The 22254-nt window shown below is 54.4% G+C and overlaps 1 protein-coding gene across 2 annotated transcripts in view; it reads right to left on the bottom strand.

Annotated features, from left to right (window-relative positions):
- NEURL1 (neuralized E3 ubiquitin protein ligase 1) overlaps positions 1–22254 on the bottom strand; it is a gene marked incomplete at both ends in the record, with an annotated part of 69727 nt that overhangs the window by 28255 nt on the left and 19218 nt on the right. The window contains one exon of one of the 2 annotated variants that reach the window (XM_080694508.1): positions 4189–4222. The exons of the other annotated variant lie outside the window; for it this stretch is intronic. Within the exon in view, the coding sequence (XP_080550634.1) occupies positions 4189–4222 (34 nt within the window). Of the gene's footprint in view, positions 1–4188; positions 4223–22254 lie in introns of those variants that run through there. 2 annotated transcript variants of the gene reach the window in all.

Below are 22254 nucleotides of genomic sequence, written 5' to 3'. Positions count from 1 at the left end.
AGCCCAGCTAGCTGGCCAGCGTGCACGGCCCCTCAGGAGCCCAGCTAGCTGGCCAGCGTGCACGGCCCCTCAGGAGCCCAGCTAGCTGGCCAATGTGCACGGCCCCTCAGGAGCCCAGCTAGCTGGCCAGCGTGCACAGCTCCTCTCCCCTGTGTGTGCCCACGACCCCTCAGCCCTTGTATATGCTCCTTCACTGTTCATGGTCCAGTACAGGACATCGTGTTAGCACCCTATCATCTCCCCACAGCACCCGATGATGTGCACAGCAGGTTCCACGGCTGCCTGGAAGACTGAATGGGCCCAGGAGGACAAGGTGGGGGAAGAAAGCGGCCAGGGTGGACAGAATCACCACCCCACACCAAATGCATCTCCAAGCCAAGCCTCTCTCCCTTGCTCACTCTGACATCCCATCTCTGACATTCCCAGTAGCCAGATGTGCATGCAGCTGTGCCTCCCAGTATCCTCACTGCTGGGAGGGGAGCCAGTCCTCTCCCTCTGCTGTCCTACTTCAAGATTCTAGAAGGGATTCCAGAGAGTTCAGCTTCCTATCCCTGTCTCTGTCCTCGAAGTGTGTGCTCAAAGCCCCCAGGCCAGGGCTGAGACAACGAGAGAAGGCAGGCTCACATCAACCCCTGTACCACACACACCACCACCCCAAGTTCCCCTTGCATGAATCCACACCCACTTGTGCACACATGCATGCACACGCACAGATGCCACATATGCCTAATGAACACAAGCACCCAGGGAACGCTGTCCTGGGCCGAGGGTGCTGTGCAGCCAGGTGTGCGCACATGTGCACCTAAAGGAGCCCCCGGAAGCCCTCAGGAAAGCCTGCTATGTACTAGGTGTGCCCCTGCCAGGCCCCTCATTCCACGTGTTCCTTGTACAGCTCTGCCACAGACCGCACCCCCAGTGTAGGCAAGTGGACTGAGCCTCGGGCAGGCAGGCGAGGGCACTGAGCCACAGGCACACAGCCGGCAGAGGCAGAGCGGCACTCACCCCGCCTCCCTCCTATCCACACTTGCCTGGCCTCCTCGCCCAGCAGCCCAGCTCCGGCTAACCTCCCTGACACCCCCTTCAGCTCCAGTAAGGGCTGGTACCCCACATTCCTTCCTCCTCCTCACTGACCAAGCGCCTGCCTATGCCCACTGAGTGCAGGTGCTGGCTGAGCCTGCCGCCTGGCTCCCAGAACCCTCGGGCCCCAGGGAGGGGTGAGTGTGCGTGCCTGGGGGGCTTCAGGGTGCACCCAGAGCTGCCACAGGAGGCAGGCGGCTGTCCCCATGCTAATCTCAGGGCTCATCTGGCATGGGGTGCCTCCTCCCCTGCTGCTGAGGATTAAGGAACTCAAGAAGGAGAATGCGGAGCCAGCCACGGGACAAGGTCGGCAGCCACTTCCCTTTCCAGGCCACTGGATCATCCCCCTCTGTGAAGGGAGGGAGCGGGGTCAAGGCCTTAGGTCCCTGACACCCAGGCTCATGAGGTCCAGACACCAAGTGGGGGCGACATGTCTGCCTGAGCGTGCGCTGGGTGTCCCCACGTGTCAACCCCTTAGGAGCGGCCCTGGAGGGAGTTCAAAGGGAGATGAAGGAGGAAAGGAGGGAAAGGGAAAAGAAAAGAAGGAAAGGGAGGGAAAAGGAGGCCTTCAGAGTCACTGTGGTGTCCCCCTTGACTCCGCCCTGCCCCACCTGCCTGCCCTCAGGACTGGGCGCAGCTCTGGAAACCTGCCTGATAGAGAGCTGGGGCACGGAACTGAGACCATTTCCAAACGGAAATTAGCCTCTCCCATGGGTCCCCAGCCAGGCTGGTCCCAGAGGAGCCCGGCTCCTCACCACCAGCCTCACTGTGCATGCGGGCGTGCGCGCGCGCGCGCACACACACACACACACACACACACACACACGCTCACGCACACACACACAGGCATGTCACTGACGCAGAATATGCCACAAATGTGGCTGTTTACATGGGAACGCAGACCGGACACCACAGATCCCTTCAATACACAAATAGAGACGCACCACAGAGATACACAGAGAGACCCCAAACAGGTACACTCTCTGTGAACACCAGAAACAGAGACCCGAAACATGTCCCCATGCACAGGGCTAGATACCTCCCCACTGCGGAGTCCTGGCTCGGTCTCTGCCACCTTCCCCTCACTCACTGGAACCCAGCAATCCAAAATATTTGGGCTTGAAATGACCCCAAAGCCCAAGACCACAGTGAAGGTGTAACCAAGGGCCCCTTGAGTGTGACTTCAAGAGTCCTGGCAGGCCAAAAGCCCCAGGAAGGAGCCGACACCTCTCCTTCCACTGGCCCCAGCCCACTCCCCCAGGGAGAGGACAAGCAGAGCCCCTGGAGGCCAGCGTGCGTGTACAGGTGTGGGTTTATGGACGCAAAGGGACATGCAAGCTGGGGGCTGGTGGGCGCAGGTGCACCCTCTTCCCAGGCCCTCTATTAGTGTGGATGGCAGCTGGGCGGCGCCTAGGGCCAGCTGGGGTAGCCAGGCAAATGGGCATTTGATTAGCACTCACCAATGGCCACCCAAGCTCTCCTCCTGTCCCCAGGGAATTGGGACACATGGGAGGAAGGACAGTGACCCTGGGCTCAGAAGGCCTGTCCAAGCCCTCTGGGTTTTCCCCCAAGTTCAGTTCTTTGTTCAAATGGCCCATGCAATCTTTACATAACACTACAACCCTGGCAGACCCACTGACAGAGGGGGAAACTGAGGCTCAGGAAGGCCCTGCCCTTATCACAGAGCCATCCCTCTACTCCACAGCCTGCGCTCTGTGGCCCCAGGTTCCTCGTGGCAACGAGCGCCGAGCGGCTGGAGGACCACAGGCTGCGTCCTGGGCCTGCACTGAGGCCTCTCTGTCCTCCCAGGCCACGGGACGGCCCAAGTCCGACTCCAGTGGAAAATGTCAGTCGGCTCCAGACCCTCTGCCAACGGCGAGCCCCGAGAAGAGCCCCGCCCCGCAGATGGGCAGGCCAGGTCCAGGTCAGCCCCGTGGAGGCTCAGGCCAGCGCTCTGGCCTCCGGCACTGCCCCTGGCTGACTCCGGGTTAGGTGTCTTCCAGGGCCTTACATCTGTCACTCGGCCCTCCAGGCTCAGGACGAAATTAATTTCCTTTTAAGAGAGCCAATGATTCGCTTTCCCCGTGTCTTCCCTTGCCTTTTTCTTTATAAATTAGAAATTACTCTCCCGAAGTCCAGAGCCCGGAAGGGAGACGCCACCTGGTCACCAGTCCCCGCCATGGCTTCCACGGCTCCTGCCTCCACCCTTGTTCTGCCTGGGCCTCTCCTGGGTCCCTGGGTACCCAGTGGACTCAGCAGACAGAGGCTGCTCACCTCCTAATGCCCTGACTGCAGAGGAGGGCCGCAAGGTAGGGCAGCAGGGACACCCCAGCCCACCATGCCAAGGAGCCCCAGTTCCCAGGCCTGAGGAAGTCTTCCCTTTTCTGGGTCTGGTACCACATCGGCCATGTTGCTTCCAAGCCCACAGCTCCAGAGCCAGAGGGACGAGAGGACCGAGCTGAAGCGGGCAGGAGCTCAGCAAAGGGAGCCAGCCCGCCCTCCCTGCCCTCCTTCACCTCCTGCCTGCCCCTCTGCCTGAGAATGGAGGCGAACCCGAGGTCAGTTCATTGACCTCCCCTGCAGAACTCATGCATGGAGAACCCAGGCCAGGCACTGTGAGGAGTGTCACTAACACATGTGCACAGGTACACACCCGCAGACACCTCCAATACACACTCGTGGACACAGACACGCATACACATTCGTGCACACACACATGTGCCGAACCATCTCTCCCCAGCCGGTTCCACCATGGAACACAGTGCCACCTCCATGGCTCACATCCCGAGGCCCACAGAGTCCCCCAGCTATCTAACTGTGGTTTGCCTCAGTCCCGGGAGAGGCAGGCAGGGACGCCCAGGACCTCACAGCCCACTTGGGGACTGCTTAGCACGCTGGTGAGAGGAAGGGAGCCTTTGGGGAGCCTGGCTCCTGACCTCGGCCTCCCCAGGCCTCCTTGCTTCCAGTGCCTACCACCCAAAGGCTCCCACACACAGCCCCGGAGCCCACCAAGGAGTGCGGAGGCAGGGGGATGCCCCAGCCTTCAGTCCCACCTCTTCAGTTCGCCCCAGGCTGAGGTGGGCGGGCCCCCTGGCACCAGCTGGGCCTTACCGTGGAGGGCGCTCCGGGTGATCTGTCCCCCCATCGCAGGCAGCGGGCAGCACGGCCACCTCCGTTTGGCCGGCTGGCCTCGTCACCAAGCCGGGCCAGGACGCCAGCTCCCCTCCTCCTCAACCCGGCCCTCCCCCACGGCGGGCCGGCATGGCAGGGCTGAGTGGCCCCTCCTGCGCCCCCACACGCACTCCCGCCCGCCCGCTGGCCGGCCACACACGCACGCACACCCCCTGGCCCTGCTCACAGCCGCCTCCCAGCTCCCACCCACTCGGAGCCTCCCCCACCTCCTGCGCTGGTACAGGCGATGGGATCTGTCATGTTTATTTACATAAGGAGGAGGAGACTGGAGGCTTCCTGAAATAGCCGAGCTCAGCTCAGAAAGCGCTGGAGATGCCCCAGCCCGAGCCTGTGCACACACACATACACCCCCCCACACACACACACCATCATCTTATGGATACGGCGGCACACACAGACCCCTCACCAATCCCCAGGCCTACAGCCATGCATCCTCCACGGGCCACCCTGCACTACTACAAGCAAAGGCAGGGCTGGGAGGGAGGGAGGGGAGGCGCAAGGAACAAGAAAGACACGGGTCCCTGCCTGCAAGGGGATCCATGGTCAAGCGAGGGAACTCACTAAGAGAGCTCTGCAAGACCCTTCCTGGCTCTGCTCCAGGTGTTAACTCCTGTCCTCAGACTACATGAGGTCAGCGCTCTGCTTTTATCAACAGGTCCCGTTAGAATTAGCATCTCAGAGGTGAGATCCGAGACCAAGAGAAGCTACCTACTTAGGAGGTGGCAGGGTGGGGACACAGACCTGGGTGGTCTGGCACCAGATTTCCACCCCCCCCACACACAAACCTGTCCCTTTAAACATGTCCACACAGCAGCCACACAGACCTGCCTGCACACCGACACATGGATGAGCACACACCCAGCCTCATAAGCACCTGCTGCATCCAGCACTACGCACAATTATCAACATCCTACCCACTAAGCACAAGCTCCGTGGCTGTACACACACCTTGCACACACTCTCCTACAGGCTCATCTGATTTCTGGAGACATCTTAAAGTACAGAACCTGACACCCCACACTTGGGGAAAGGGAGAAGGTGCAGGCGGGCCCTTCCAGCCCTGGGTAAGCACGTGGCCCAGATCTTTATCAAGAGATGGGCACCAGGCCTCCGGCGCTCACTACACATTAGCTGATTTTTATTCTGGGTGGTAGGAGCTGCTATTAACAGCCATTTTACAGAAAAGAAAGTGGGGGTTCTGAGAGGCTAGGGAACTTCCCAAGGCTCCCCATCAGGCCAGCACAGAGCCAGGACCCCAGCCCCAGTCTGGGGACAATCTCACTGTCCCTCCCAGGCTCTCCTCGGGGCAGGGGCCTCTCCCAGGACAGCGGGACAGCTCCCTCTTCTCAGGCCCTCGCCTAGCCCTTGGCCCCTCAGGGTCAGGGATCTGCTTCCCTGTGGAAGGATCTGGGTTCAACAACAGAAGGCTGGGGGCAGAGCCGAGGGGGAGGTGGGGTGGCCACCACATCGGGTGGCACCCACAGGCTGGGCACTGGGAGGCCCTGTGCTGGCCCTCTGCTCAGGACCCTGCTGCTGGGAGGGCCAGAGGAGGGGCAGAGGGCATGCGGAAGGACATCCGGGCTGCCGGGGGTCAGCAGCCAGAGGGCTGAGCAGGCTGGGAGGGAAGCCCATAGCCCTGCTGGCTGGTTCTCTTCCTAGCCAGAGGCGCGCAGGAGACTTCTCCCTGCCGCCCTCGATTCCCTGTGAGCAGCCCCCCTCCCACAGGCACACACTGGCTGGTGGCTGCGCCGTCACGCGTACATGCGTCAACACACTCCCTGGCACTTCCTGGGCGCGGCGGGGGAAGCTGAGGCAGTGTGACCAAGACGTGGTGACCCGGACCCTTTGTGTGGGACCCCAGCCACAGGAACAGCAGATGTGAGGCCTTGCCGTGGGCTCCGCACATTCCAGAAAGGTCACACATAGAAGCTCGTTCAACCCTCCCAACAACCCTAAGAGGTGGGGGTTTTGTTTTCTTTTCTGGGGTGATGAGGGATCAAACCCGGGGGCATTTTATCTCTGAGCTACATACCCAGCACTTATTTTTTTTATTTTTTATTTTTTATTTTTATTTTTTGGTGGTACTGGGGGTGGAACCCAGGGGCTTTCTACCTCCAGGCTATACTCCCAGACCCATTTTATATTTTATTTGGAAACAAGTCTCACTAAGTTGCTGAGAGCCTCACTAAGTAGATGAGGCTGGCTTTGAACCTGCGCGATCCTCCCGTCTCAGCCTCCCGAGCGCGGGGATGACAAGCGTGCGCCGCCACGCCCGGCTCACTTATTTTATTTTATTTTTTTCATTTGGAAACATGGCCTCACTAAGTTGCTGAGGGCCTTGCTCAGTGGCTGAGGCTGGCCTCGAACCTGGGATCTTCCTGTCTCAGACTCCCAAGTACCGGGATTACAGGCCAGGCATGCACCAACACGCCCCGCAGGTGGGCAAACCTTACGCCCATTTCACAGATGAGGAAACTGTGGCAAAGCAAAGCCTCTGTGGAGGCAGGGTCCCCGCCCATCCTACCTGCCACCTGATTCTCCTGGCTAAGCCTGTGCCCACCAAGGGCTCCCTCCCTCTCACCTTGGCTCTTGTCCTATCCCACTTGGAGTGCGCCCTTCCCAGCCACCCAGCACCAGGAATCCCTCTTCTAGGAAGAGTCCGGTTCTTGAAGCTGTCTCCCCTCTGAGCCCCTGAGCTATGCCCCCTCTTACCCTGTGCCACACAGAGACAGCCATGGCCTCACCGGAGCCCTGTGTGCTTGTCTCAGCTTCTCTGGTGTCTCTCAACAACTTAATTCAACCTGGCCCGTATTTATTAAGCACCTGGCTGTGTACTGGGGGTGCAATGGTGACCCACAATAGGCAGATCCTGGCACTCACGGGCTTACGGTCCAGAGGAAAGCAGGCATTTATCAAGTAGTCTCAGTAAGGAACATATAATCACAATCTTAGAAAAGTGTTCTGAAACAAAGCAGCAAGGTTCTGGAGGGCTCCAGACAGGTTTTCCTGAAAAGCAGTGGTGAAGGTCAGATCTTTGAGCCAATGTCTGTGTCTGTGTGTTATGGAGGTAACCTGTGCAAAGGCCCTGGGGCTAGAGGGAGCCCAGCACATACGAAAGGCAAGGATGTATGTCGGCAGGAGCAGCCTGGGGAGATCTGCTGTTGCAAAACCCAAATGGGCTAGGGATACACCAGGAGGGCCTTGGGGAGCAGGGTAAAGAATCTGGCCTTTTCCCCTAAGAGAAAGGGGAACCCCTGACAGATTTCAGTGGGGAGGAAACAAAACCAGTCTTGCATTTCAGAAAGGTCACCCTGCCCTCTGTGGGCACGTGTGGAGGAGGCAAGAGGCACGGGGCGGAAAGCAGAGGCCTCCAGCAGGGCGGCCTGCGCTTTGCCTTCCCTCGCTCCCCAGCGCTGTGCCACAGAGCAGCCCTCAGAGCAGCTCAAGAGTGGAACTAAAGTCGTGCTTTTCTCCAGAACAGGACTGTGGGGAAGTAACTGAGGAGCAGCCAGCAGGGATGGGTCGGCGGGGGCTCGGGGGGCTGGAGGCCCTCGTGGGCAGAGGCCCTCACTCTACGACCTGAGCAGGAACGCAACAGAGAACCTGGGGCAGCCCAGGCCCCCCGCGCACAGGGTGAAGGGGTTTTCCAGCCGACTTGCCTGGGTCCCGTCTCCCACAATCTGCCGCCCTGTTTTTAGCAGGAAGCGGCAGCATCCTGTGGTTGCAGCCTTCCCCCCTAGCCCTGCCCCGGGGCAGTGTCCTGGGCCTCTGCGGGCACCCAGGAGAAGCTGGGCCAGGCGGGGTGAAAGCCCTTCTCTAGGTTACTCACTGGGACATCACATAAGGTTTCATTTGGCCAAAGGAGTCTGTTACTAAAAAGGGAGAGAAAACCACGGGGCGGCATCATTCATTCACTCAGCAAGCGCTCCCAAGCACCAGTCGTGGGCCAGCTGGTGCGCCAGTCCTGGCACCACCCTTCAGGAGCCAATGGGCAGATGGCCCCGGAAACACGTGATTCATATCCCAGTGGGAGCTGTGCTCCACCAAGGAGTGCTGTTCTTTGGGCTCTGGCTGCATCAGCTCCGTGTTCCATTCTGCAGCCACACTTTGAGAAGATGACGGAAGGGGAATGGAGAGGCAACAGCAAATCCACAGAAGAGGCCATCAGTACAACCCTCGGTGGAGCACTCTGTGTGTGCCAGGCACGGGGCTCGGTATTTCGCGTATCTAATCTAGGCCAGTCCCACTACATCCCTTCGGGAGTTGTAATCACCCCCACTTTGCAGGCTGTATGAGGTTCAGAGAGGTTAGACTGAGTGGAAAATGAACTGGGGTTCAAATCTAAAATTTATGCTTTATCCAGAAAAGATCAAAGGTCCAGAGCTCCTCCTGCTTGGGGTAGAGAAGACAAGAAGACACTGGACCTTCCCAGAAGGAATCAGAGGGTTCTGTGTGGCAGCAGAGCCTGGCGGTTTTCCAATGCACAGGGTTGACATCCCCGGGATGGAGCCCAGGCAAGGGCAAAGGGGACAGGGCAGGCACAAGCGCAACTCCTCACCTGCTATGAGGTGGTCCAGACAAACACTGAGACCCCATGTTAGAGAAGCCAGACCATCCACGAGCTGGTGGGGACCTAATATCTCAAAGCCTGCAGGTGGGAAGCAGGGCTGGATATGCCCTGGGGGCTACCTGGTCTGACCTTCTCTACTGGGCTTCAGAAGGCCTTTCCAGAAGAGCTGCAGCTGCCCACTGGCCCCATCCAGGGAACCTAAGCCCCACTGGCTTTCTGAACCCAGGCAGCTCTCAAAACCCTCACTGCCAGAGCCGTCCCTCCTTTGCGTCTCCTGATGTCCTGACCCCTTTCTGCCAGATACTTCTTCCTCTTGGGCACCATCTTGGCTTCTGTGATGGGCTACCCAGCTCATTTCTTTCCTTCCCAAGTTTCTTTTCTTATCCAGGATCCCCAAAGCCCGGCACCCTCATCTCCAGCCTAAACCTGCCCTCTCAGAACTTCAAGTCAAAGACAGAGCCAGCAACTGCAACAAACAAACACGGAACAAATCCACTGGGCAACGGAAACCATCAGACTCACAGACTCTGAGATCTCTAAAAGGAAAGAGCCCTTGAGGAGCATGGGTTCAGGCAGGCATAGAAACCCTGCATTTTACAGATATAGCAAAGGAGGCCTCATAAACCAGACCTGCCCCAGGTTGCACAGAGAGCCAGGGAGAGGAGGGCTTGGACTCAGGGTGAATGTCTTCCGGTGCTCTGCTTAGCCTGACACGCAGGCCAGGGAGTTGGGAGGTATGGAAGAAAAAACAGCACAAGGGAGAGGTGACAGCTTCTCTTTCGTGAGGCAGGGGAGTGACTGGTGTCCAGAGAGGTCAGGGAGGGGAGGCGCCTGCGGGGAAGAGCTGGGAGGCAGCTCTTGGTTGCCATAGTCTTTTTCATCAAGAACGGGGATAATTGGATTGGGCTGATGAGTCACCTGGTATTTGAGGCCTAAGGCTGACCTGCCTGGAACATCCTGCCTATCCTGACCTATTAGTCTGGGGCCAGTACTGGGGAATGGAGAGCAGGGAGCCCCACCCCAAAGCCTCCTCCCTTGCTAGGACAAGAGTGCAGGCCACTGCATAGACTCTGAAAGAGAAAGTGATGGAGGCAAGGACAAAGACCCAGGGACAGAGCAGGAGCTGTGTGCTGCAGAGAAACCGGAGCCGGGAGCCCGAGGGCGTCCTCTGGGGCTGGGACAGGTGCCCCGGCAGTGACAGCTGCCAGCCGCCCACAATGACGGGAACACAACAGGTGCAGGCGCAGGGCAGAGACCGAAAAGGAATCTGAGAAACAACCTGGAGGTGGGTGCCCTCCTGGCTCCTCCCGGCCCCGGGCCCATTGCCAATCAGCCCTTTCTGGGACCCTCCAAGACTCACACACACCTGCTCACGCTCCCAAGTTCCAGGCCTCAGAGACACCCAAGCTAGCCCGGAAAAGACAGAGGGGTGGCCATCCATGCCAGGCAAAAAGGACCAAACAAGGAAGAAGCCAGGTTTCTATTCCCAGGACAGAGTGTGCCAGACAGCCCACACCCACAGAGCCCCCAGCAGAAAGCAAACATTTGCCTGTGATAAGATCTTTGGCACCAGCCAGGAAGGGTGGATGGATGTGCCCACCCCACCTGCATGGAGGCTGGAGCTCTGGCCTGGAGGTCAGACAGGCCGGCTCCACCACTGTGTCACAGGGCACAAGCCACTGGGCCTCTCTGGGCCTTGGCAATCTCTCCTCTAACGTGGACACAACATGGCCCAGGGGCTGCTGAGGACTGAATGACGACATCTGTAAGGCGCGCGGTGTGGCAACTGTCCGGAAAGCCAGAGGAGTCGGGAAGACAGGTGGAACCTGGAGGGTCCCTGCCCAGCCTCCAAGGGAAGTGCCGGGATGCAGCGTGTGATACTGGTACAGACTAAGAATACATGTCACTCCAGGCAGCAGAAACGGAGGACCCCATTAACAAGAACCGTCCCACCGTCGCCACTGTCCCTGAGTCCCACTCGCCCAGCCCCACGTGCCGCACCACGCTCCGTCCGGAGCCTCATGTGTGCCACGGTGTGCAAGCTGTGTGTGCAAACGCTGTGCCGGAGTGCGGGGCGATAGCGGGTTCTGCTAAGTCGGTAGATTAAGCGTCGTCCCTTGTCCCCTGGTTAGCGCTCTGTTTCTGATCACAGTGGAATGAATTTTCAACTTGAAGCTAGTCCTTGTCCCAGTCTCCATGATAAATTACCAGGCCCTGAGCGTATAAGATTGGCTTGCTGCGGTCTAACCTTGCTGGAGAAGGTGAGGAAGAGCAGACAGACATTTCTGGGGAGGAGACCCAGAGTGACGTGGGCGATAGGACATATGTGCTGCGACAAGGAGCCTCCCGCATCAGAGACGCGGAGACGCACTTGACTGATCCCTGGGGCCCGCTGGATTATGAGAAAAGCTGGCAGCACAGGAGGATAAAGCCCTCCTCCGCGGGAGAGAACCCCCCAGCCCCTGCCACCCACACACGCTCATGCGCACGCTGCAGCTCAGCAAGCCACCCGGCGCCCACGCTTTCTGGTGCCTGGCCTCCAGCCAGCTGAAGCCACCCCATGGCTGGGAGGCACCCCTGGGCCTCCTGCAGCCCACCCTCTTCCTGTGAGCAGTCTGTTCACAGTGGAGCCCAGGGGCTTCCTCGCCACTGAGGAGCTGCCTGAGCCCCGGACTCAGTCCCCGATGGACTCCCAATCTCACACCCACAGCCCTGCACACAGGGGGCCCTAGTCCCTAAAGACCTGGGCACCGTGGGCCTGTGGCTAGCTCAGTGCAAGTCACTCCTCCCTCTGGAGCTAAGGCTCTGGCAGAGCCCACCGAAGGCGACTGTCAGGACGGTGTCCTGCCCCAAGCACAACCTAAGAAGGGCAAATGCTCCCTGCAGCCACCTCCTGTTGCTGCCCCATCTCTCGGTGAGCACGCCATCCATCCCACCCTTCCCCATCCTTCCCCTCCTCTCAGGTAACACATCTCAGCTCTTCCCCCAAGATGCCACACCCTTTGGGAATACTTCCTCCCTCCCTCTCTTCTTTTTCTTCTTCTTCTTCTTCGTGTGTGTGTGTGTGTGTGTGTGTGTTAGGTACTAGAGACTGAACCCAGGGACATTCTACCTCCAAGTTATACATACCTTCGGCCCTATTTTTTAATTTTTATTTATTTATTTTTAGTTTTTGCAGTACTGGGGATGGAGCCCAGGGGCATTCTACCTCCAAGCTACACTCCCACCTCTATTCTTTATTCTTTATTTTTAAACAGGGTCTCACTAACTTGCAAAGGGCCTCACTAAGTAGCTGAGGCTGTCCTCGAACCGCGATCCTCCTGTCTCAGCCTCCCAAATACTGGGATTACAAGCATGCATGCCCAGCTCTTATTTTTTTTATTTTGAAACAGGACCTCAATAAGTTGCTGAGGGCCTCACTAAGTGGCCTCAAGCCTGCAATCCTCTTATTTCAGCCTCCCAAGTACTGGGATTTCAGGTGTGTGCCACTAGGCAAGGCTCCTCCCTCCAAGGCTCCTCCCTCCCTTCTTGCTTCCAGCTCTGAAACCCTGGCTCAGGCAAGGCAGCAGAGACCCCAGCACTGAGAGGATTCCTGGAGTTCCTGCAGCCAGGTGTGTCCTGGAACACTGAGGCTCCTCTGACCCTCCCTGGAAGGCAGCATCCCTAGACCCCACCACCCACCGCTGAGCTGAACGCTGAACGCAGAAAGCCTGGCACCTGGCTCCCTCCCAGCTTCTCCCAGATTAAAGCGGCAGGGGGAAGAAAGCCTCCAGCTCCTTTGCATAAACCATTTATAGCAGCGCATTCAAGCCCACGCCTTCCAAGCCCACTGCGACTGCCTGTGGCTTCCCAGTCTGTCCTTTCCCTTCTCTTTCGTATTTTGTTATAATGACAGGAAGCTGGGCTCAGGAGAAATCTCTACCCTGGCCGTGCCTGGCAGGGAAGGGGCTGCGTTTTCTCTCCACATTGAATGAGGGTGCTAAGCAGCCAGCCCTTGGGTGTCAGTGACCAACAGTGCCCGAAGCCCACCAGCATCCACAGGCTTGTTCAGTGCAGGAGGAAGCTACTGCCAGCCTCTGCTTCACAGAAGAGGAAACCGAGGCTCCTGTCCAAGCCACAAAGAACTAGTCAGCGAGACTGCTGGCCACGGCGGCTGACTCTCCAGCATCCATCCTGCTCCAAGACGACAGGCGCCCAGCGCTGGCTGCACAGTAGCATCACCTCAGTGGCCAGAAAACTACCGACGCCAACTAAAGCGGGTACTCACCGCGGGGCCCAGGCACGGGGCTTTTGATCTATGAGGTTTTGTTGTTGTTGTTTTTGCGGTACTGGGGATGGAACCCAGGGGCATCCAATCTCCAAGCCACATCCCCAGTCCTATTTTCTATTCTTTACTTTGAAACAAGGTCTCACTAAGTAGCTGAGGCTGGTGGTGAACCTGGGATCCCTCCAGTCTCGACCTCCCAAGAACTGGGATTACAAAATTGCATCCCCCAAGCTCTGGATTTTGTTTTTTTATAGTTGAGTTGGTACAATATAATTACACAGAGCAGTAAGATTCAGAATGATATACTAATCTATGCATATGTCGCTTGGCACCAGTGTTTCATTTATTTTTTTTTTTATTTTTTGCAGATCTGGGGATGGAACCCAGGAGCATTCTACCTCTGAGCTGCACCCTCAGCCCTATTTTTTATTCAATTTGAAACAGGGTCTCACTAAGTTGAGGAGGGCCTCACTAAATAGCTGAGGCTGCCCTCAAACCTGTGATCCTCCTGTCTCAGCCTCCCAAGTACTGGGATTCAAGCATGTGCCACCACGTCCGGCAGGCATGGGTGTTTTTAAAGCTTTCCAGGTGTTTCTCCTGTGCACAGTGCCGCCGTCCACAGGAACAGGCCAGCCACAATGTGCCAGCGAAGGCAGAGAACAGCAGTGAGGCCGGTTTCTGGGACCTCTCTACGGAAGGTGTCCTCACGTCTCAGAAAGAAGCACCAGACAAGTTATTCTTCCTTTGTTTCATTCATTCATTCATTCATTCATTCATTCATGTATTTTATGGCATTGGGGACTGGAATATAGGAGCAGTCTACCACTGAGCTACATCACCACCCAGGCTGGCCTTTATAATTTTTAAAATTTGAAACAAGGTCTCATTAAGTTTCTGGGGCTGGCCTCACGCCTGTGGTCCTACTGTCTCAGACTCCCAAGTACAGGGGTTACAGATGTATGCCATTACAGGCATGCGTATTCTTCTTCCTTTCGATGGTTTATGTCCGTCTGTGATTCCTGAACAGCCAAGGCCATGCCAAGGATGGCAGAGTAGAGAGGTGGAGAATTCCTCCTCTTAAAGCTCCGACTCACCAAACCCTGAAATCCACCTACTCCTGGACGTTCTTTTGTTTGTGGGAAAACAGGTCCTCACTGGTTAAACCAGGGCAGCATTGTCACCTGCAACAGATAGTCTAAGACAATAGCTGAGAATCCAAAATATATAAAAACACTTTCAAACTTCAAAACAAGAAAACAACCCAGTAGAAAAGAATGGGCAAAAACTGCCACAGACACTTCCCTGAAGCGGACAGATGAGGAGCAGAAAAGGCACATGCGGAAATGCCCAATACAATGAGTTACTCGGAAAATGCAGCCAGGCCTGGCGGTGCACGCCTGCAATCCCAGCACCTCAGAGGCTGAGGTAGGAGGATTGCGGGTTCGAGGACAGCCTCGGCAATGTAGTAAGACCCTCAGCAACTTAGCAAGACCCTGTTTCACAACAGAAAATAAAAAGGGCTAGGAATGAGCCTGGCATGGTGGCACGCACCTGTAATCCCAGTACTTGGGAAGCTAAGGTAGGAGGATCACCGTTTTGAGATCAGCCTCAGCAACTTAGGTTCTCAGCAATTTAGTGAGACCCTGTTTCAAAATAAAAAGTAAAACCGAGCTGAGGATGTAGCTCAGAGGTAGCCCCTAGTTCTATTCCCAGCACTACCCACACCAGTAGGGGAGGGGCTAGGAAGGTGGCTTAGAGGTAGGATGCCCCTGAGTTCAATCCCTATTATCACAAAAAATAAAATAAAATAAAAAGAAAGTTAAAACTATGATGAGCTATCACAACACACCTATATGGCCCAAATTATCGAGTGCTGGTGGGGCGTTGAGAAGTCAAACTCTTCATACGCTCACACACTACTGCCGAAAATAAGAAATGGTGCAACCACTTTGGAAAACATTTTGGCAGTTTATTTAAAAGTTAAACATGCACCTGTCAAATATGACCGAGCCATTCCATCTCTGGGTAATTCACCCAAGAGAAAAGGAAAAGCGTGACCTTACGCAGACCTGCGTCCCAAAGCTCCTTCAGGAACTTCGCTTGTCGTAGCCCCCAAAGGAAACAACCCAAATATCCATCCACAGTGAACAGACAGACACAGTGCGCTAAATCCGTACCTCAGGACGCCACGCAGCGGTGAAAAGCAATGGGCTGCTGGTGTGCACCGGCACCCCCGCGGTATGGGGGCGGCAGCCAGGGCTTCATGCGTGCTGGACTAACACCCTGCCACGAAGCTGCAGCCCCAGCCAGACCCCCAACAATCAGAATGAATCACAAAATAATTACACTGAGTGAGAGAAACCAGAGGGGGAAGGAGTATGTACTGTATGATATCATTTATACAGGACTCTAAACAATGCAAACACAACTGTAGTGACAGGAAGCAGAAAGCTGGTTATTTGAGCATGGGGGTGAGGAGGGGCAGCGAGAAGGAGTCGAGCATGGGACCGGGAGGGACAGGGAGGAGGAGTTGAGCATGGGGTGGAGAGGGGCAGGGAGGAGGAGAGCGCAGTCCCTAAAGGCACAGGGAAACTTCAGAGAGCGACAGAGATGTCCCCTAACTTGACAGAGCTGAAGACTTCCCAGGTGTACACACATGTCAGAACACAGCAAGCTGTGTGTTCAAACACAGTCTATATTGTAGGTGCCAGTTATCCTTTAATAAAGCTATTTAATAAAGAGTGTGAGTGTGAGAGGAGAGGGTAGGGAAAGAAATTGTTGTTTCTACAAAAATTAAATTGAGTCAGTTTCTCAAAAATTAAAAATAGAATTATCATATGATTCGACAATTCCACTTCTGAGTGCAAACCCAGGAGCTGAAAGCAGGAACTCAGATATGTGCGCACTCATGCTCATAGCAGAATTACTCATAAGAGCTGAAACACGGGGGCAATTCGCGCGTCCATTAGTGGATGAACGGGTGTATACACACACAAGAAAACAGCACTCAATCTTTTTCGAAGGAAGAGTGCTGAGCACGCCTGCAATCCCAGTACTTGACAGACTGAGACAGGAAGATCACAGGTTTGAGTGCAGCTTCAGCAAGTTAGCAAGGCCCTCCACACCCTAATGAGACCTTGCTTCAAAATAAAAAGCAAAAGAGGGCTGCAGGTGTAACTCAGAAGGAATGCCCCTGGGTTAAATCCCCAGTACCGCTGGGCATGGTGGCACATGCTTGTAATCCCAGCATTCCGGAGGCTGAGACCGTAGGATCGCGGTTCGCGGACAGCCTCAGCTACTTAGTGAGGCCCGGTTTCAAAATAAAGAATAAAAAATAGGGCAAGGGGTATAGCTTGGAGATCAAATGCCCGTGGGTTCCATCCCTAGACCTGCAATAAATAAATAAATAAATGAATAAACAAATAAATCCCCAGTACCACAAAAAAGAAAAGAAAAAGAAAATCGAGTAGTGGGGGGGCAGTGAAAATGGGGGTGTTAATTGTTTTTTGTTTGTTTGTTTATTTTGTGGTACTGGGGTTCCTGGAAACCCTTCTACCTCCGGGCTACACTCCCAGACCTACTTTTATATTTTTTTATTTGGAAACAGGGTCTCTTAAGCCAGAGAGGCTGGGGATATTCTACCTCTGATTATACACACCTCCAGCCCTACTTTATTTTGAAACAAGGTCTTGCTAACTTGCTGAGGGCCTGGCTAAGTCGCTGAGGCTGGCCTAGAACCTGCAGTCCTCCTGTATCAGCCTCCCAACTACTGGGTTTGCAGATGTGTGCCACCATGCTGGGCAAAAATTCATATTTTAAAAGTTTGAACTTTATTTTTTAAATTTATTTATTTATTTATTGGTGGTACTGGGGGTGGAACCCAGAGGCTTTCTACCTCTGGGCTATACTCCCAGACCTTTTTTATATTTTATTTGGAAACAGGGTCTCACTAAATTGCTGAAAGCCTCACTAAGTAGCTGAGGCTGGCTTCGAACCCATGCAATCCTCCTGTCTCGGCCTCCCAAGCGTGGGGATTACAAGTGTGCGCCACCACGCCCGGTGAAAAGTTTGAACTTTAAAAGCAATATGTGTTTATTATTTAAAATAAAGAAAGAGGCCGGGCATGGTGGCGCATGCTTATAATCCCCGCACTTGGGAGGCAGAGACAGGAGGATCGCGCAGGTTCGAAGCCAGCCGTGCGCTGGCTTAGAAGACCCTGTTTCCAAATAAAAATGTAAAAATAGGTCTGGGAGTGTAGCCTGGAGGTAGAAGGGCTTCCAGGAACCCCAGTACCACAAAGAAAGAAAGAAAGAAAGAAAGAAAGAAAGAAAGAAAGAAAGAAAGAAAGAAAGAAAGAAAGAAAGAAGGAAGGAAGGAAGGAAGGAAGGAAGGAAGGAAGGAAGGAAGGAAGGAAAGAAAGAGCGAGCTGAGCTGGGCGTGGTGGCGCAAGTTTGTAATCCCAGCATTCGGGAGGCTGAGACAGGAGGATCGTGGTTCGTGGACAGCCTCAGCTACTTAGTGAGCCCCTCTGCAACTCAGTGAGACCCTGGTTCAAAATAAACAATAAAAAATAGGGCAGGGGGTGTAGCTCGGAGGTAGAATGTCCCTGGATTCCACCCCCAGTACCAAAAAAAAAAAAAAAGTTAAAGCAAGAACTGGGCATGGTGATGCACACTTGTAATTCCAGTACTTGAGAGGCTGAGACAGGAGGATTACAGGTTCACAGCCAGTGTCGGTGACTTAGCCAGGACCTCCACAACTTAATGAGAGCCTGTTTCAAAATAAAAAATTAAATAGGCCTGGGGGCATAGTAGCTCAGAGGTAGAACACCCCTGGGCTCTATCCCCAGTGCCTAAATAAATAAATAAATAAGGCTGGGAGGTAGATCAGAGGTAGAAGGACTCTGGGTTCAACCTTCACTACTGAAAATAAATAAGAGAAAACAGAACCTAGAGTAGAATAAAAAAGGAAAGCATCCCATCTCCTACACCACTCCATCCTGTCTGTTCCCAGAGGGAGCCCTGGTAGCGGAGGGGTGGGTGGGTGTACAAATAGAGTGAACGTGGATGAGCAGGGTTCAGATGCACAGAGAAGTACCAGGGGATAAAAGTGCAGAGGAGAATGTCAGGTCCGGCGATCTCTGCTCCTCTCACTCCCTCACCACCTCTGAGCCATCAGGCCTCCTCTGGTCAACCAGTTTAAAAGTATAAATTCAGAGAGGGTGTGGGCAGTGGGACATGGAGGTTACTGCTTAATGGTCATGGAGTTTCAACCTGGGAAAATAAAACATTCTGGTGATGGTGGTAATGACTGCAGAACAACACATGTAATTGAATCCACTGAACTGTACACTTAATAATGGTTATGATAGTAATTTTATGGTATTTATTATTATTATTATTATTACTGTGAAGACAATACTGGGGATTGAACCCAGGATATTCTACTTCTGAGCTACATCTCCAGCCCTATTTTATTTTTTATTTTGAAACAGGGCCTAAGTTGTTAAGGCTGCCGTAAACCTTTCCTGTCTCAGCCTCCCAAGTACTGGGATAACAAGTGTATGCCACTATGGCTGGCTTCTTCAAAATTATTTTTTGAAAGTACAAAGAAAAATAATTTGAATATCTTGAAAAGATTCTGGTCCCTTAAAAAAAAAAAAATGCCATTAAGCCAGGCCTGGTAGTACATGCCTGTAATCCTAGTACATAGGAGGCTGAGAAAGATCACAACCACTTTTAAAATTTTTAATTTTAAAACAAGGTCTCACTAAGTTGCTGAAGGTCTTGCTAAGTTGCTAAAATTGGCCCAAACCTGTGATCCTCCTGTCTCTGCCTCCCTAGTACTGAGATTACAGTTGTGTGCCGCGGTGCCCAGCTGGTCATGGGTCCATTCTGAATTAATGTTTGTGTATGGTGTGAGGGTCCAACCTCATTCTTTTCATGTGTATATTCAGTTGTCCCAGCACCATTACTTGAAAAAAACTGACTTTCCAAGTGAATGGTCTTGGCATTCTTTTTTTTTTTTTCCAGGTCTGGGGATAAAACCCAAGAGGGGCATTCGACCTCCAGGCTATTCGACCTCCGAGCTACAACCCCTGCCCTATTTTTTTATTCTTTATTTTGAGACCAGTCTCACTGAGTTGCGGAGGGCCTCACTACGTCGCTGAGGCTGTCCACGAACCGCGATCCTCAGCTCTCAGCCTCCCGAGTGCTGGGATTCCAAGCGTGCGCACTGCGCCCGGCTGGCCTTGGAATTCTTGTTGGAAATCATTTGACGCTATTTTATCTCACTGGTCTATATGCCCGTCTTTACGCCAGTACCACACTGTTGTCATTACTATAGGTTTGTAGTAAATTATGAAATATAAAAAAGCACGAGTCCTCTAGCTTTGCTCTTTTTTCAGAACTGTTTTGACTCCTTTATTGTTTGGGGTCGTTTAAAGAGGAATCCACATTTTACAAGCTTCTCAAGCAATCTGTGTGCCCACTAACGTGTGAGAACCCCCACACTGCCCCTCACACCTCTGTATTCCCTAGTCCTTGGGCTCTGTGAACGCTGCCTCTTGTGGTTCTCCCTGGACCTCTCCGGTGCCTCCCTCATGGTTTAATTCCGTCCACCCGTGGTACCTGAACTATCATCATGATTGCAGCAGCACCACGGCGTAGCCACGACCTCTCCCCTGAGCTTCAAGCTCACGCATGGAGCTCCTGACCCAAATCTTCCCCTCAGGGCTCCTGTGGCAAATCCCAACCCACATCCTCCCCTTCACCCTCCTCTGCTGCTTCACTGAAAAGCCTGGCACCGGCTTGGAGTCTCCCCTCCCCCTCACTATTTATATATACCATTCATTCTTCAGGGCGACCAATCGCACCTGTGCAGACCTTGCATTCTTACCCTAGACGACGCCACTCCTCCGTCTCCCATCTTGTCCCTCTAAAATTCGCTCTCCGCGGGACAGCTACAGTGATCTTTCCAAAAAAAATCCCAAATCTTGAATCCTCCCGCTGCCCACAGACACCCAGGGCCTGTGTGGCGGCTGCTCCCTGAACTGTCCTCTTTCAGCTCCACAGAGGAGCTAAATGTCTCCCTGGGTGATGCTTTGTTCTTGGCAACAAGATGCTCTTTTTGTAAATGAATGTTTCACTGACCTTGTAGAAGTGAAAGTTTACTGTACCTTTATAAACAGCCTTGGATTGCAGCACTAGTGTTACTGGGAACGAGCAATGAATGGAATTTTCATAGTAAACAATACAATATCTCCTGTCCTAATTTCCCCACACTAGGGGCCTTCTAGGTAAGGTTTCTCAGGCCCCTACTTTGTGTGTGTGTGTGTGTGTGTGTGTGTGTGTGTGTGTGTGTGTGTGTGTTTTACTGGGGAATCAAACCCAGAGGCATTCCACCTCTGAGCTACACCCCTTACCCTTTTTATTTTGCAAGAGTCTCACTCAGTGGCTGAGGCTGGCCTTGAGACCCTCCCGTCTCAGCCTCTCAAGGACTGGGATTACAGGTATGCACCAGCATACCCTGCTCTGCGCCCCCTTTGCGACATGGCTCTTTCTTTGTCCCGTCCTACGCTGGACAGTTACAGTCCCCTGCCCCAGCTGAATGTCCTCTGAGAAAGAGTGAGTGATAAACGAGCAGCTCTTTTCAAAGGATGTAAAATGGGGAGCTTCCTCCAGAAAAAATGCCAAGCACGCACTTTATGTTTCTCAAGTTGGGGGCTGAGATGGAACAAAGAAAAGAGAGCCCCTGTTTGCCTGGGGAGCAGGAGCTGGCAGCGACCCGCCCGCAGTCAGGACGCTGGCTCGGGGTTGGGGCATCCTGCCAGCATGAGTCCTGTGCACTCCCTACCCTATTTAGGGGGCCTTTGGGGCACACATTTTGCAGGTGTGAGTTCCTGTCATCTTTGCAGCACCCACATGCACTGTGTCCTCTGTAGAGCCAAGGAAACAGAGCCCTGGGTTTTGAAGTATCTGCTCTGCGGTAGTAGCCCAGCTAATAAGCGTCAGAGTTAAGATGGAAACCCAAGCTCTGCCTCTACAGTCCACACCCTCGATATGGTGCCTGCTGCTGCTCCCACGTTTCCCACCACCCTCGACCTTCCTGAGGGTCTGGGCAGGAAGAATCCCTCCCCCGTGCTAACCTCTGGGTATAAAAGACCAGTCCCTGCAGACTCAGGATTCTGAGAACAGAGACGCACAGGGCAGATAGATGGCCCAGGCCAGGGCATGAGGGGCTAATCCTGACCAGAGGTAGTCAGAAAGAGGAGACCTCATGAAGAGCCTCTTTACATGGGAGGACAAACCTAGGCACAGAGCCAGTAAGCTGCCTAGTAAGCTGGTTCACACAGCATGTCGCAGCTGAGAAACACTCCCTGACCACAGAGCATCCAGGATCCACCCTGGAGATGCTCAGGAAAAGCCTGGGCCTCCAGGTCAGGTTCGAAGCCCAAGGGCAAAGTCACACTGACCCAGCTCTCCAGGACTCCCAGCCTTCTCCTCCTTTCCTCTCACCACCCCCTTCTCCCTCCCCTGGCTCCTGGCCCTGGCCTTCTCATGATCCTCCCCTGGCCTCCATGCTCAGCTTCCCAGAAACCTTGGAGGATTCCCAGCCTGCAGGCCACTTCTGGCCAGATTCATCAGCACCCTCAGCCCCCACCCCACCAGTACCTAGGCCAGAGGAGCCCTGGTCCATGGAGGTCCCACGAACATCCACCTGCCCTGTGAGTCTGGGAAGGCTCTTCCTCCTCTCCAAGCCTCAGTGTCTCCTAAGTGCTGGTTGGACACACAATCCCAGGCACTCGCCGCCTCTGAAGCACTGAGCATGGTTCAAGGGTGTCCCCAGCCAAACCAGGCAGGGTAGAGGTGTCCCAGGGCCAGCTTCCGTGGCACAGATACCTTGGTGACCCTTGGATGGGTCACTCAGGCTACACCCTGGGCGAGGCCCAGCCAGGCCTCCTTGAAGTTCCCAGTGCCTCCCAGTGGAAAACAATGAATTTCATTCCAAATAAGGGAACCTACAGCAAAGTTCCCCGCCACGGCCCAGTTCCGGCTGGTTTATGTTAGCTGGACAAGACTAAACAGACCTTCACGTTCCCAGTATTAAGCACTAAAAATGAAAAAGCGCCTGTTTGTCTCTGGAGCAC

The sequence above is a fragment of the Muscardinus avellanarius genome (genome assembly GCF_963383645.1).
Source record: "Muscardinus avellanarius genome assembly, chromosome: 4".
Lineage (NCBI taxonomy): Eukaryota > Metazoa > Chordata > Mammalia > Rodentia > Gliridae > Muscardinus > Muscardinus avellanarius.
The sequence above is the reverse complement of the archived record's forward strand: the minus strand, read 5'-3'. Positions and strand labels throughout refer to the sequence as shown.